The sequence below is a fragment of the Lepidochelys kempii genome, chromosome 10 (assembly GCF_965140285.1).
Source record: "Lepidochelys kempii isolate rLepKem1 chromosome 10, rLepKem1.hap1, whole genome shotgun sequence".
In the NCBI taxonomy this organism is placed as follows: Eukaryota; Metazoa; Chordata; order Testudines; family Cheloniidae; genus Lepidochelys; species Lepidochelys kempii.
In genome coordinates, this window is record NC_136389.1 from 65,321,303 (window position 1) to 65,337,929 (window position 16,627).

The following is a 16,627-nucleotide window of genomic DNA, read 5'->3' on the forward strand; positions in this document are numbered from 1 at the left end:
TAGGCACAGTCCCCAGTCCCACATACAGGAAGGCACAATTCCTGCCCCATTGCTTCCTGTAGTTAAAGAAATGGGCCCAAAGCAGAGTGTGGCAGCTTTACAATGGAATTGAAAGATGACCTGTCATGCTTATGGGACAGCATGGAAGATGCTTAAAATGACTGAGGAGTCAACGTCATGGATTAACAAGGTTAGCATCACTGGTAGTGTTGGGGAAAATGCAATATACACGTAGCATTTATACACTAAAATATTTCTTATTAAAGCACATGTACCTTTTGACTGGATTTTTTCACAGTTAGGAGAAATGATCACACATTTTATCTTGTTTAACTTCATGTGCTTAGTAACCTCACGCAAACCCATAACAAGCCTTCTCCTTGCTTTAGCTCTCATGGGATCCTTTTGGTAAATGCGTTCCTGGAAGCTGACAAGCTCTTGCAATAGCAAAGTCACACACTCGTCTATTTCTTTACTTAGAACTTGATTACAATACCTGTCAATTCAGAAACCACCACATTTTAGCATTAGCAAATTCAGCAGCGTCTCTCATTGCTGTGGGCCTTTAAATGATTTTTGGCAGAAAGAAATCATTTGTTACTTGTGCCAAGTATACTAAATACATTTATTTAGAAGTTAAAGAACTGTACACCTAAAACAATGTAAGGATATTCTGAAAGTGTTTAAAATGAAACCACAGTGAAATACATTGTCAGTATACAACCCACCCACCCAGAGCCCACATATTAAAAGAGGATAGCTCATACACACTTATATTTTACAATTCACTATTCCTTGATCAAATCTGATAATCAATAAGAGATGCTTTCGAGCGAGCACTGGTTAGTGGTAATTCCACTGTAGTAGGGGTGGATTGTAACAGAGTTTCCAGCTCCCCAAAACTCAAAGTTGCCCTACATTTGAAATGACTTTTCTGCCCACTCCATTTCTTAAAGCAGGAAATCCCTCAGGAATATTATAACCTGCCCCATGACAAGCAAGAAAGAAACAGAGGGTGCAAAGTGCCAGCGAGTAGTGCTTACTTACGTTCACCAACAACTTACAAGAGTCCACTAAATTCAAATACAATTAGAAAATACATTTGACTAGAATACACTTTTAGAATTCAAGTTGAGTAATTCAAAGCTCTTACTCTCTGAATCTCTTGCTGTGAATTTTAGTGATTGTTGAAGATGCCATTGGACTACCTATCCCTGAACTGGCAGGTGAGCCTTGTGACACTGGAGTCATACAATATGGAGAGTTCTGACTTGCTGGAGAGAGTGAAGTATCACTAGGCATACTTAGCCCCGGTTCTGAAATAAATGGAAAAAAAGCTTTGAAACGTCTTAAGTATGAAATGCATTTATATATAAAAGCAGTACAGTTTAACAAAAGGAACTCATCTGCCACTCATATGTCCCTCTCTCTGATTTTTACATATATTACAAATTTCAGGCACCTAATATCTGTCAGGTAAACCACTTTGAATGCATATTCAAATATAATTAATTATTACATTTGAGCTTTTTTTTTTATTAAAGGTATTTGAAAATATGAGTGAAACAGGAACTACCTGAAAAGAATAACTTCTTCCAAAAATTAAACTTGTGTGACATTTAAATTATGCTGTCTTTTTACTGCTTTACTTTACCATGATCTCCAGAGAGTCATTACCTACTTGCTGTCCTAGCAATCTTTAGAGTATCATTCATTACAATTACCACGATATCACAATGTGGGTAGTAAATACCAAAGAGGTAGTGGCTGACAGCTTTGGATGTTCCTTTGCAGTTCAAGAATTAACCATAGCCTTAGCAAAAGTTCAAATAGTTTGCAGGAGTTCAAATGACTTGGCACTAAACTTGCATTTCCCCCCATATTGCATAAGCCTCTGTACTTGCTGATTTTAGACAGAAGAGGGAGCACTAGAATGTGATTTGAAAAGTCTGGGTTTTCATGCTTTTTTTGGCCCTACCAAAAGCAGGAGGACCAGAAGTGTCATGAGAAAGCCTGTTCTAACACGATTTCCAGCTCAAATGTGATGGGCACAACTAGTCCAGGTAAACAGGTTAATTGGACCGCTGCATTTTTTTCCAAGTTCTTCTATCCCAAAGTTCATGCCTTATGAAAACTGTGTCAGGTGCTTTTAACTACTGACTAATGCTCAGAAAAAGCACAACATATTACTAAAATACATTTGGCATCAGATTTTCAGTTTGTATAAATCGGTATAGCAAATCTGTGGTCACTGAAATGAATAATGCTATGTGAATTTACATCAGCTGACATTCTGGCCCTTGACATTTATATTTTAACTCCCTAGGAATGTGATAGCAAAGTCAGAATTATTTAACAAAAAATAAACTAGTAGACTACAATACTCAATTACCTAGGACTGTAAGAATTATAAAACTAACAAGAAATTTAAGTATTTGTTGGAAACAATTTGTAAATAAAGATTAAAAGTTTGGCTAAAAGGGTGGTTTTAATCATTTACAAAACTCCAAATACCTAAGAAGAACTGACTCCAATTTCTCACACAGCAGAAATTCAAGGTAACTAGGAGTAAATGGTTTCAGAGTAGCAGCCGTGTTAGTCTGTATTCGCAAAAAGAAAAGGAGTACTTGCTCAAATAAATTTGTTAGTCTCTGTCATAAATATAAAGGGAAGGGTAAACCCCTTTGAAACCCCTCCTGGCCAGGGGAAAGCTCCTCTCACCTGTAAAGGGTTAAGAAGCTAAAGGTAACCTCGCTGGCACCTGACCAAAATGACCAATGAGGAGACAAGATACTTTCAAAAGCTGGGAGGAGGGAGAGAAACAAAGGGTCTGTGTCTGTCTGTAGTCGTCTTGGCCAGGGACAGAACAGGAATGGAGTCTTAGAACTTTTAGTAAGTAATCTAGCTAGGTATGTGTTAGATTATGATTTCTTTAAATGGCTGAGAAAAGAATTGTGCTGAATAGAATAACTATTTCTGTCTGTGTATCTTTTTTGTAACTTAAAGTTTTGCCTAGAGGGGTTCTCTATGTTTTTGAATCTAATTACCCTGTAAGATATCTACCATCCTGATTTTACAGGGGGGATTTCTTTATTTCTATTTACTTCTATTTTTTATTAAAAGTCTTCTTGTAAAACACTGAATGCTTTTTCATTGTTCTCAGATCCAAGGGTTTGGGTCTATGGTCACCTATGCAAATTGGTGAGGCTTTTTATCCAACATTTCCCAGGAAAGGGGGGGTGCAAGTGTTGGGAGGATTGTTCAGTGTTCTTAAGATCCAAGGGTCTGGGTCTGTAGTCACCTAGGCAAATTGGTGAGGCTTTTTACCAAACCTTGTCCAGGAAGTGGGGTGCAAGGTTTTGGGAAGTATTTTGGGGGGAAGGACGCGTCCAAACAGCTCTTCCCCAGTAACCAGTATTAGTTTGGTGGTGGTAGCGGCCAGTCCAAGGTGTAATATTTTGTACCTTGGGGAAGTTTTGACCTAAGCTGGTAAAGATAAGCTTAGGAGGTTTTTCATGCAGGTCCCCACATCTGTACCCTAGAGTTCAGAGTGGGGGAGGAACCGTGACAGTCTCTAAGGTGCCAGAAGTACTCCTTTTCCTTTTAGGAGTAAATGGGTGACACTGAGTAAGTTTAGGTTATGGCCAAATATCAGAAAAGCTTCCAAACTAATGTCTATTACAGAGAAAGTGTCCCAAATGGAAAGTGGAAGACTGATTTATTTGAAAAAGCTAGACTGGACATGTAGAACTGATCAATGAAATTGTTTTTAGTTCACTTTATTAATAACACTTCATAAGCAAAGTTTTATGAATGAAAAAACCATTCATTCATAAAACCAGTTACCCCAATAACTGGCTAACTGAGTTTCACTTTCTATCCAATTACTGCTTAAATCGCTGAAACTTACACTGTTTCAACATTGTAACTTCTGCTCACTGTTTGCCATTCATTATACTTGTCTATATTGTAACTCAAACTCCATTTTAACTTGTCCCAAACTCCATTTTAAAATGCTCACTTCATTTTGTAAAAGCTTGCTGCAACCTTCATTTTTGCAAAACCCTGCTGTAATCTTATTAGTTTGGTTTAGATATGTGAATGAGGTATGTATGGATGACGGAATCAACCTCCAGCCCAGCCTGTCCTGATGAAATAAAGTGTAAATGCCCAACCGCTGAAAATGCAGACAACAGCCCTGACAAATTTCAGAGTAGCAGCCGTGTTAGTCTGTATTCGCAAAAAGAAAAGGAGTACTTGTGGCACCTTAGAAACTAACAAATGTTAATGAGACTAACAAATTTATTTGAGCATAAGCTTTCATGAGCCACTGACAAAGTAAGAGGAGTCCACCATCAAAAGAAAAGAACAAAAGTACAATTGAAGAAACATCAAAGCCAGGTCCTAGGCTGAAAGTCATGTCTGCAATTGACAGGTGATCAATCAATCAGAGTGGACCCAGAGGCAGCGTGACACACCAAGACCTATAGACTTTGGATTCAAACTAAAGCCTACAAAAAGGATGGGTGAGATGGAAGACTTTGAAGGGTAACATTCTGCTGCCAACATGGAAGGGCATCGATGCATGCCCAACAGAGACCCAGTTTTTCCTTGTGCCCGGCTTGCCTGGCCAGTTAGCCGCCACAAGCTATGAAACCAAGCCACGAACTCAAGCTACATTCAGGACTGGTAACTATACAGCCGCTGCAGAACCTGTGTGTGTGTATGAACGAATGTGTGAATGAATGTGAAACTGAATGAAATGTTATAGCTATAACTGACTGCCTACTACAATTCTTTCTGTATTCACAATAAATGTGACATCTTGTCTTATCCCCTTTAATAAGATCCTGCTGGTTTTTATTTTATTGACAGGTTTCAGAGTAGCAGCCGTGTCAGTCTGTATTCACAAAAAGAAAAGGAGTACTTGTGGCACCTTAGAGACTAACCAATTTATTTGAGCATAAGCTTTCGTGGGTTACAGCCCACTTCGTCGGATGCATAGAATGGAACATATAGTAACACACACACAGTCTCAGAGAGGGGAGAGGAAAGGAGGCAGCCGGACCCTCCTCTGGCGAGGGTCACCCTGCCCGCCTTCCCCCGGGGAGCCCGAGGAGGGAAGCACCACCCCGCGCCCCGCACACACAAGTTGGAAGTTACCATACAAACTGTGGGAGGCTAATTAGTTAAGATGAGCTATTATCAGCAGGAGAAAAAAAAACTTTTGTAGTGATAATCAAGATGGCCCATTTAGACAGTTGACAAGAAGGTGTGAGGGTACTTAAGGAAATAGAAAAGGAGTACTTGTGGCACCTTAGAGACTAACCAATTTATTTGAGCATAAGCTTTCATGCGCTACAGCCCACTTCATCGGATGCATAAAAGTGGAAAATGCAGTGAGGATGTTTTTATACACACAGATCATGAAAAAATGGGTGTTTATCACTTCAAAAGGTTTTCTCTCCCCCCACCCCACCCTCCTGCTGGTAATAGCTTATCTAAAGTGATCGCTCTCCTTACAATGTGTATGATAATCAAGGTGGGCCTTGATTTGTGCTGGAAATGGCCCACCTTGATTATCATACACATTGTAAGGAGAGCGATCACTTTAGATAAGCTATTACCAGCAGGAGGGTGGGGTGGGGGGAGAGAAAACCTTTTGAAGTGATAAACACCCATTTTTTCATGATCTGTGTGTATAAAAACATCCTCACTGCATTTTCCACTTTTATGCATCCGATGAAGTGGGCTGTAGCCCATGAAAGCTTATGCTCAAATAAATTGGTTAGTCTCTAAGGTGCCACAAGTACTCCTTTTCTTTTTATTTTATGGTATAACAGACAAAGCACATGAGAATCTTGAATAGTTGAGGGATGGACAAAATGGCCTCAAATAGGTCTTTTTCATCTAATTTTCATTCTTTCATAAGGGAAATAGCTGTTCATACAATATATAACAAGCTAATGGTAATGGACTTTGTTACATGTTAAAAATGTATAGACACTTCAATTTAAAACAATCATTTTTAAAAATCCTAAAACAAGAAGACTCTTACCTTCTTGAGAGGCTAACTCCTGAGACTGGTCATTAGTCAAACTTACATGAACCTCTTTCTGTTCATCAGATCCCAGAAGACTGTGATCTGCAGATAAGCGTCCTTTCTTTTCTTCTCTCTCTTTTAAAATAATCTAGGAACAAGATACTCGTTTTCAATCGATTAGAAACCTGTAATTATTACAGATTGCTACGAGGTGAAAAGCTTCCCTCACACAGAAATAGGAAAAATTCATCAAGTTTGTTTTAGAGCCTTTTTGTTCCTGTAAGTAAATGTAAACACGTTTTAAATCTGTTTGATGGATGAGAAGCGGCACTCTTCATTTTAGTGGTAGCAATAAGGCATAAACACAACATCGGAGTATTTTTAGAGTAGTAGCGATACAAGAAGGGTTTTTTTTTCATAGCTTTTGTTTAAAATACTTTCCAAACACTCTTTCAAACTTCTGTTTTGTAAAGAGCGTTCATCTTTGTCACCACCACCCACCCCTACTCTTGTAAGCACACCTGATGCAAGAATGCAATAAAATTGCAACAGAATTTTATAGCTTCTTCTGGAAATTTTTTTGAAAAGCATAGAAAAGCATAAAAAAGCACCACAATACAAGGTGCTGAGACTACATGGCTATTTACTGCATCAAAGATAAAAGCTAATGATAAAATGTCAAAGCATCAATGACATATGCCAATACTGTACTGAATAGGGTTAGGGACTATTTAGAAAAGCTGGACGTGCACAAGTCCATGGGGCCGGACGAGTTGCATCCGAGAGTGCTGAAGGAATTGGCGGCTGTGATTGCAGAGCCACTGGCCATTATCTTTGAAAACTCGTGGCGAACCGGGGAAGTCCCGGATGACTGGAAAAAGGCTAATGTAGTGCCAATCTTTAAAAAAGGGAAGAAGGAAGATCCTGGGAACTACAGGCCAGTCAGCCTCACCTCAGTCCCTGGAAAAATCATGGAGCAGGTCCTCAAAGAAACAATCCTGAAGCACTTGCATGAGAGGAAAGTGATCAGGAACAGCCAGCATGGATTCACCAAGGGAAGGTCATGCCTGACTAATCTAATCGCCTTTTATGATGAGATTACTGGTTCTGTGGATGAAGGGAAAGCAGTGGATGTATTGTTTCTTGACTTTAGCAAAGCTTTTGACACGTCTCCCATAGTATTCTTGTCACCAAGTTAAGGAAGTATGGGCTGGATGAATGCACTATAAGGTGGGTAGAAAGCTGGCTAGATTGTCGGGCTCAACGGGTAGTGATCAATGGCTCCATGTCTAGTTGGCAGCCGGTATCAAGTGGAGTGCCCCAAGGGTCGGTCCTGGGGCCGGTTTTATTCAATATCTTCATAAATGATCTGGAGGATGGTGTGGATTGCACTCTCAGCAAATTTGCAGATGATACTAAACTGGGAGGAGTGGTAGATACGCTGGAGGGGAGGGATAGGATACAGAAGGACCTAGACCAATTGGAAGATTGGGCCAAAAGGAATCTGATGAGGTTCAATAAGGATAAGTGCAGGGTCCTGCACTTAGGACGGAAGAACCCAATGCACAGCTACAGACTAGGGACCGAATGGCTAGGCAGCAGTTCTGCGGAAAAGGACCTAAGGGTGACAGTGGACGAGAAGCTGGATATGAGTCAGCAGTGTGCCCTTGTTGCCAAGAAGGCCAATGGCATTTTGGGATGTATAAGTAGGGGCATAGCGAGCAGATCGAGGGACGTGATCGTTCCCCTCTATTCGACATTGGTGAGGCCTCATCTGGAGTACTGTGTCCAGTTTTGGGCCCCACACTTCAAGAAGGATGTGGATAAATTGGAGAGAGTCCAGCGAAGGGCAACAAAAATGATTAGGGGACTGGAACACATGAGTTATGAGGAGAGGCTGAGGGAGCTGGGATTGTTTAGCCTGCAGAAGAGAAGAATGAGGGGGGATTTGATAGCTGCTTTCAACTACCTGAAAGGGGGTTCCAAAGAGGATGGCTCTAGACTGTTCTCAATGGTAGCAGATGACAGAACGAGGAGTAATGGTCTCAAGTTGCAGTGGGGGAGGTTTAGATTGGATATTAGGAAAAACTTTTTCACTAAGAGGGTGGTGAAACACTGGAATGCGTTACCTAGGGAGGTGGTAGAATCTCCTTCCTTAGAGGTTTTTAAGGTCAGGCTTGACAAAGCCCTGGCTGGGATTATTTAACTGGGAATTGGTCCTGCTTTGAGCAGGGGGTTGGACTAGATGACCTTCTGGGGTCCCTTCCAACCCTGATATTCTATGATTCTATGATTCTATGAATAATGAAAAATATGGGCTAGATTCTCAGCCTTGTTGCATTTCCTGGATAGTCAGTAGCCATCTATACATCACTTGCTTCTCTTTCCTTTCCCACCCTCCACCAGATACACAACCCAGTGCTGGGTCTGTTCTAGGGGTATGTCAGATGCATGCTGTACTCCAGAAAACAGCAAGAGCTGCGAGAGAACTATTCCTTTAGGAGCAAATTGGTCCCCAGCTGTCCTAAAGATCAGGGCATCACAATTCAGGAGTTCATGATTCCCAATCCCACTAGACCACAACTAAAACATTATTAAGAGAATTATTTGTCATTGTTATCTCTTAATCTTGAAACTTGAATCAAGACAGTCCCAAAACAGTTGCATGGTTTACCTTTTTAAGCGCAGTAGGGCGTTTTAGTTTGGAAATTTCTCTCTCTTTTCCTCTTTTTACTTTTGGAGCAGTCGAGTCCAAAGGATTAAGACAACCCACAGATGGCTGTCCTTTAGTTAATGACTTTCTGTTGGTAGATTCTTTGGTATGAAAAGGTGCAGCACCACCAACTAAATATAGACAAAAAAGATAGTTTCACTAAAAGACACTACTGAAAGAAAGCCCACACACTTTCAAAATTTCCACTAATGAATTCTCACCAAGTAGATTTTCCTTCCTTTTGCAGGGGAAGGGGAAGTTTATGACAGGAAAGTTACATCACCAAATGTTGATGTTTTCACATTTACATATTTCTTTAATTTAGCCTCATGTTTTAGGAAATGGACTACTCATTCCAGGAGAAAAAGAGGGCTAGACAAGGACCAGGGAAGTAAGTGGGTGAAGGAATAAGCCCTCTAACAGGAGTTTGTCTCAAATGACATGTAAATATCATTTTCCTAGACACGAATATGTAATCTGTAAATACTTCTGTTAGTTATAATAATATAACAGATTAAGAAGGAAGGTAGAATTTAACTGACATTATTTGGAAGAAATAAGATTTTTCTATATAGCAACAGGCCAAAAGAAATGCATTTTAAAATGAAGCCTACAATCAAAGTTCTTTCTGGCACTTTGTTAGATACAACCTTGCTGGTCAGTATTTATGAGTGGAAGACTCCTTGCAAATTAGGGAATACAAAAAGTGCATTTTGTTCATTTATTTCCCAGAAGCGATTCATAGTGTGATTCACAGTACTTTATACAATAGCACTTTAATAAGTGTTCAGGCAAAGAAGGCAACTGCCCAGGGGCCTCGGTGATTTAAAAGGGTCCAGGGGCCCCCAGTGGCAGTGCAACGGGGCTAAGGCAGGCTTCCTGCCCACCCTTGCTCCGTACTGCTCCAGGAAGTGGCCAGCACATTCCTGTGGCCCCTGGGGAGGGGGTTTCCGCGCACCGGCCCCGCCTTGAGCCCTGACTCCACAGCTCCCACTGGCTGGGAACTGCGGCCAATGGAAGCTATGGGGGCGGTGCCTGTGGGCACCGGTGCGCGGAGACCCCCTGAACCCCTCCCACCTAGGAGCCACTGCCAGAGGGGTGTGTTGGCCACTTTCAGGAGCCACATGAGGTAAGCGCTAGATTTTGAATGATCAGATTTTCATCTTATGTTCTCAAAAGAGAAGCTCTGGAATACTAAAGTTAGATGGAATTACCTGTGTATGAGAGGGGCCTGGTATTGGTGAGCTGACGGGCTTTCATTGCTTGTTGCTGTTTCTCAAGCGCTGCTAACATATCCCCTAAGTCTAGCTGCACAGGAGTTTTACTCTTCTTCCCAGCTGCTTTTGATAAAGCCTCCTGTAACATGAACATAAGACATAGTTCACCTTTATGTCTATTTACCAATGATCAGTAGAAGACAGCATCTATTTTAAACAGACATTATTGTTATAATAGTGTACGAAGGAATGTTATTGGATGATGGTTATTCCTCCCCTAGCAATTACTACTTGAAAATGTAACAGACCTGGAGTTTCTTCTGCTCCATACTTATTTCTGAATATTCTTGAGCTGTGGCAAGTGCTGCTGCCAAAGCTTTCTTCTTTTGACTTTTTGCACGTTTGGGTACAGAGGTTGTAATAGGAATTGGAGTTTGGACTATATTGATTGGAGAATTTTCAGGTAAATTATCCAGCTAAGGTTGCAGAAGAAAGAGAATAAACATAATTACAAGCTGTTACAATAGAAAAGGAACTACTTATCTGAGACAGTAGCAAAAGAATTATGCAAAGGTAGAGAACTAGTCTATTTAGCAGATATACTACCCATCAAACAAGTAACATAGCTGTGACACAAGTCACAGTATGCATGAGGATACAGCTAAATTAGTTTTGTGGAGTACTTAATCTTTATAGTGAAAGAGACATATTACATGTCATAAACAAACGAGGGAAATTCAACCTAGATGGAGCTACTATAAGGTGGGTGTAAAACTCGTTGGAAAACCATTCCCAGAGAGTAGTTATCAGTGGTTCACAGTCATGCTGGAAGGGCACAACAAGTGGGGTCCTGCAGGGATCAGTTCAATAACTTCATCAATGATTTAGATAATGGCATAGAGAGTACACTTATAAAGTTTGCGGATGATACCAAGCTGGGAGGTGTTGCAAGTGCTTTGGAGGATAGGATTAAAATTCAAAATGATCTGGACAAACTGGAGAAATGGTCTGAAGTAAATAAGATTAAATTCAATAAGGACAAATGCAAAGTACTTCATTTAGAAAGGAGTAATCAGTTGCACACATACAAAATGGGAAATGATTGCCTAGGAAGCAGTACTGCAGAAAGGGATCTGTGGGTCATAGTGGACCACAAGCTAAATGAGAGTCAACAGTGTAACGCTGTTGCAAAAAAAGAGAACATCATTCTGGGATGTATTAGCAGGAATGTTGTAAGCAAGACAGGAGAAGTAATTCTTCCGCTCTAATCTGCGCTGATTAGGCCTCAACTGGAGTAGTGTGTCCAGTTCTGGGCGCCACATTTCAGGAAGGATGTGGACAAATTGGAGAGAGTCCAGAGAAGAGCGACAAAAATGATTAAAGGTCTAGAAAAACATGACCTATGAGGGAAGATTGAAAAAATTTGGTTTGATTAGTCTGGAAAAGAGAAGAATGAGAGGGGACACGGTAACAGTTTTCAAGTACATAAAAGGTTGTTACAAGGAGGAGGGAGAAGGATGGTTTTTCTTTCACCTCTGAGGATAGGACAAGAAGCAAGGGGCTTAAATTGCAACAAGGGAGGTTTAGGTTGGACATTAGGAAAAACTTCCTAACTGTCAGGGTGGTTAAGCACTGGAATAAATTGCCTAGGGAGGCTGTGGAATCTCCATCATTGGAGATTTTTAAGAACAGGTTAGACAAACATCTGTCAGGAATGGTCTAGATAATACTTAGTCCTGCCACAAGTGCAGGGGACTGGCCTAGATGACCTCTCGACGTCCCTTCCAGTTCTATTATTTCTGTGTTTTCCACCCTAATTACTACTTCAGGGATTCCCCCCGCCCCAACATGAGCTATTTAGCAAATTCCCAGATTCTCAGGATTTGACTTTCTACCAATAACTAATGACCATATAAACAATTCTAGATACATGATTTTGCAGAAAACAGCAAATGAATCAGTAATCAGAGATCAATACTGAGGGTTCTCATGCAAATTTCTGCTTCGGAATCATTTCAGAGGCCAATATGGTTTGTTTATTTATTAACTGCTGACTTAATTTTCTCTTCAGAATGACATCTGTTAAACTGAACTATTAAATTTTTAGTTCATGACTACAGTGGAGAGAGTTCCATTAAAACATTCAGTGTATATAACATATATAGACTGGAAGCTGAGATGGCCAAAAATTGATAACTTACAAGGTAAGTATTGTCTGGATTTATGAGGTCAGTGAGTATTGACATACACCTCTAAAGAAGTCAATATAAAAATAATATTGGAACAATAATAGAAGAACCACCCTCTTAAATTCAACAGCAGGTTCTTTAGATTAACAGTTTTTGCTGAATTTGTCATGTAACTAAACTCAAAACTTACTGTTTGCTCGGGCCCTACACAAACAATAGCTATATAAGTTTTAAAGTAACATCTTTATGGATTCCCCCCCCCCAGCTTCATTTCTTTCATGATTTTTTTGCTTCAACACTTCCACTTAACAATATTAACTTTTGTTTTTTACATAAACCTACCAATAATTTTTTTTCTCCCACCAATTCATTTTTTAAATAAATAGGTATTCTATACACACGTGGTTCCTCCATGTTTATAAAGTAGCAATGGGGTGGGGAGAAATCCAAGACTTGGCTTCTTGACAATATGGTTTTCCCTGACATTGTTATTTTAGTTAAAAGACCATTGGAAAAGTATTTCCATAACAAAGTCTATAGTAATTTGTGTTGTATATGCTTTTTAAAAAAGCACTGTGACCTTGTAAATACTGTAATAGACCAGACAGATTCATGGAAACGGGGAATGCAAATTCAGGTAACACTAATCAGAAATTATCTTCACCTTAAAAATAAATATCAAGCATAAAAAAGTCTTTACTTACTACTTTTGGTGAAAATTTTTGCTGAATGTTACCACCTTTGCCACTTCCACTGTGACTATTTAACTCTGGAAATTCATCTTCATCCTAAATGAAGGATTGAGGATTAAAAGTCACACTGGCCTACAATTTGGGTAAAAACCCACCACACACCAAAAGACCAAGGGCATTAACTTGAATGGCCAAGGCTGGAAGGGAAGTATCCAGTACTTGTATCCAATGGTAAAAATATTAATCAAACTGCACTAATTTGTGAGATAAAGTATCCATCTGTACATTAAGTTCTTATGTTAACTGTATATTGGCAACAGCTTTTAAAATACTGTACATATTTTGAGTAGTGTATTATGTTAAAGCAATCCCTGCAATATTAGAGAAAAGCACTAAATTTAGTTAACTTTCACATTCTATAAAAATTGCAGCAAAAAGTAAACTGGAAATCTATTATACTAGTTTCAAAATTTAACTGAGTTTAATATAAAATCAGAAAGTCCACACAGTACACCTAAACTACAGAGGCAATACATATAGCATTGTGAGAAATCAGTGTATTTTATCAAATTGTGGAACTTTAGAATTAGTTTTCAGCAAGAAGAGATGTCACGAGGCAACTATAGATGTCACGAGGCAACTATCACCAGTTCAACATGTTTTATTAGGTCTTGTCCTATTGAAATCCTAACAGTGATATGAACACAAAAAAATACCTCAAAGTACAAGGGTTCGGGACTTTGTTCTGCTCTGCTTGACTGGCTTGTGGTTAAAGGCTTCTCGTGTCGCTTCTGCAGCTTTTGCCTTCTTTCTGAAGATGTGCTTTGCCCCCTACATCTGAAACCAGACTTAGAAAACAAGAAAAGAGTTCTTAGTGTTTTAGAATTATAAGTGGTATAGATCTGTAATGCATTCATGCTAGCTACTAAAAGAAAAAAAGACAACTCAAGTTAAAACTGATTTTTACAAAATAAGCTACATTACCTATGGGGTGTGTGTATTTTTTAAAATGAACATATTTGATTGGAAGGCACAGTTTATAATTTTAAGCATATACTACAGGTGGGACAATAGATTAAAAATTCTTTGGAATATTAAAATTTTAATTTTATTTTTTATCACTAAGGCTGATTGTTTATATTTTGCATTTCATCCTTCTCTGAAATATTACACTAATGCATAAAGAAAGTGAAATTGACTGATCTTTTCGCAAACAACAGGATAAAGTTTAAGAACAAAAAACACTAATTTTTTTTTTTATAAGCGCTCATGGAAACTTATTGTTCTATAACTAGACACATCCCTTTAAAAGTATTAATCAGCTGAACTGTTAACATGAGTACATAAAGATTACAAATGAATGAATTGCAGCAACACCTACATACACAGTATATATTTGCAATGTATATTTTTTACAACTTTTATGGAATGAACTAAACTTTTTCAGATTCTATATTTGGATTTGCAAGGAGAGATAATTAATCCATTATATGCTTCTCATACATATGCAATTAGTTACACAAGGTAACAGAAGCAAAGACATTTAAAGTTCTGCCTTAAACTCTTCATATTCACCTTGAGTATTACAGAATAGGTGATGTGAGAATGAAATAATCTGAGCTTCCACTCCTTTTGAATACCAGTGAACAGGACAGGCCTTATCTAAAAGACCATGGTTGTGGTCTTCTGTGGGCTCCTCTGATATTGGAGGCCAAGAACTGTAAGGAAGAATATCAGCTTTCACTCATTTTGTAGACCTTCTCCTTGCTAAAATAGGTTTGAATATAGAAAGAAAATGCTTCAACTGAACGTATTTTTCCTGACGTGTGCCCTCCAATACAGCTGCTCAGGCTGGCCATAGAGGTATTATCAGATGATAATGCTGTTTTCCTTGCCTCTGCAAAATGCTAAGGCTGGTTCTACCACTGAATAGTTGACAAAGGAATATTGAAACTGCTGACTGAACTGATGCAGTTACAAACTTAGTTGAAAGAGTCACTGTGATGTAACATCTAAATAAACGCAATGCTAAACATTGTTCCTGATGAGCTAGTAAAAGGAGAGTGGTAACGCTGTGAACTTTGGCACTGAAGATGCAAATCCGCTGCTGACTTCAGAGTTTTATCCTTAAATTGGTGAAGGTTTAAGGCGCAGCGATGAGAAAGCATTTTCTTCCAGGAACTAAGTGTGATAATGGCATGCCGAATGTGTACAATACACATTTTTTAAAATTAAGAGCATCGCAGCCATCTCAAAAACAGCTCCTCACCTGATCTCCAAACTGAAGGAAGTGTTTGCTAACAGGGCCCTTTCAGAGAGAACTAAAAGGAGGTCACTTGGTGACTTCTCTGAATTAAAGGATTCGGATCCTCAGAATCTCCTCTTAACTGACTGTGGTTGGACCAAACAGACCAAAAAATCCTCTCAAAACCTGTTTTATTGGACCCTCCCCACCTTCTCTGCAAGCCAATCCCACAAGCCACTCTATGTGCAGAAAGGGCTATATCCACAGGACGCTTACAAGGGCATGAATGTGCACAGACATCCCTTGGGGTTGCAATGGCATAAAAACTCCTTAAACTCCATTTATAAGGCTGAAGTTCAGCACAGTGCCAGGCATGGGAGGGGCTGGCTAAAAAGGGAGCATGCCATAGATTCCAAATACATGACCATTCTCTGACTGAGCTCTCACTGCCGAAGGACCTGGGTATGAATTAAATCTGCCCTCTTGGTGGAACAAAGCGCAGAAGCTGTTCCAAGAGCAATTCCTCCTTCAGTTGCAATGAGCTTGGCTGGCAAAGTGAAGTGTATTTTATAGCTCCCTGAGCTTAATTTGGCACTTAGTCTGTGGGATTAAATAAAAGTGATGTGAAATGTCTGTGGGATTAAAAGCAAACCAGTTCTCTTCCTTCTCCCCCAGGATATCCAGAAGCACCAGTCTATGCAAAATTGTGGCCAGAAACGCTTGAGCTGACTCAAATTGCCAGAATAGATTATAACAATTGAGAACTGTCGTATTCCTAGAAGATTATGGGGCAGTCAATTTCTATAGTCCCAATTTTCACATACACAAAGATTAAAGGTTTTGATTAATTGTATAGCTAATTGATTGATTACACTTTTGATTTGTTAGGAAAATGTTCAAAAGCCCAAATAACCAAACCGAGTCAAACGTATTATCTAAAGCAGAGGTGGGTAAACTACGGCCCACGGGCCAAATCCAGCCCGCAGAATCATCCTGCCTGGCCCTTGAGCTCCCGGCTGCGAAGGCTAGCCCCCAGCCCCTCCCTGGATGTTCCCCCTCCCCTGCAGCCACGCCGCTGCACAGGCAGCGCTCTGGGCAGCGGGGCTGCACCCTCCTGCCGAGCAGTGCGGCACTGTGTCTGGCTCCAGCTGGGCCGTGTCGCTGTCAGACATACTGCTCTGAGCGGCATGGTAAGGGGGCCAGGGATTGGATAAGGGGCAGAGGGTTCCGGGGAGCAGTCAGGGCACAGGGAGCGATTGGATAGGGCAGAGGTTCTGGGGGGCAGTCAGGGAACGGGCTGGGGGTTGAATAGCTGTGGGGTCCCGGGGGAGCCTGTCAGCGGGCAGGGGGATTTGGATAGGAGGTGGGGGTTAGGGACAAGGAGCAGGGGGGGTTGGATGGGTCGGGAGCAGTCAGGGGGCAGGAAGTGGGAGGGGTCGGATGGGGGCAGTGGCCAGGCTGTTTGGGGAGGCACAGCCTTCCCTACTCAGCCCCCTATACAGTTCTGCAACCACACTGTGGCCCTCGG

At 40.3% G+C, this 16,627-nt stretch overlaps 1 protein-coding gene across 3 annotated transcripts in view; it reads right to left on the reverse strand.

Moving 5' to 3' along the window:
* SECISBP2L (SECIS binding protein 2 like) overlaps positions 1-16,627 on the reverse strand; it is a 53,664-nt gene that overhangs the window by 15,087 nt on the left and 21,950 nt on the right. For all 3 annotated transcript variants that reach the window (XM_073303954.2, XM_073303955.2, XM_073303957.2), the window contains 8 exons: positions 13,571-13,702; positions 12,867-12,950; positions 10,282-10,449; positions 9,971-10,112; positions 8,718-8,887; positions 6,059-6,191; positions 1,154-1,316; positions 276-496 (listed from right to left, as the gene is read on the reverse strand). In XM_073303954.2, coding sequence (XP_073160055.2) covers positions 276-496; positions 1,154-1,316; positions 6,059-6,191; positions 8,718-8,887; positions 9,971-10,112; positions 10,282-10,449; positions 12,867-12,950; positions 13,571-13,702 — 1,213 coding nt within the window. The remainder of the gene's footprint in view (positions 1-275; positions 497-1,153; positions 1,317-6,058; positions 6,192-8,717; positions 8,888-9,970; positions 10,113-10,281; positions 10,450-12,866; positions 12,951-13,570; positions 13,703-16,627) is intronic.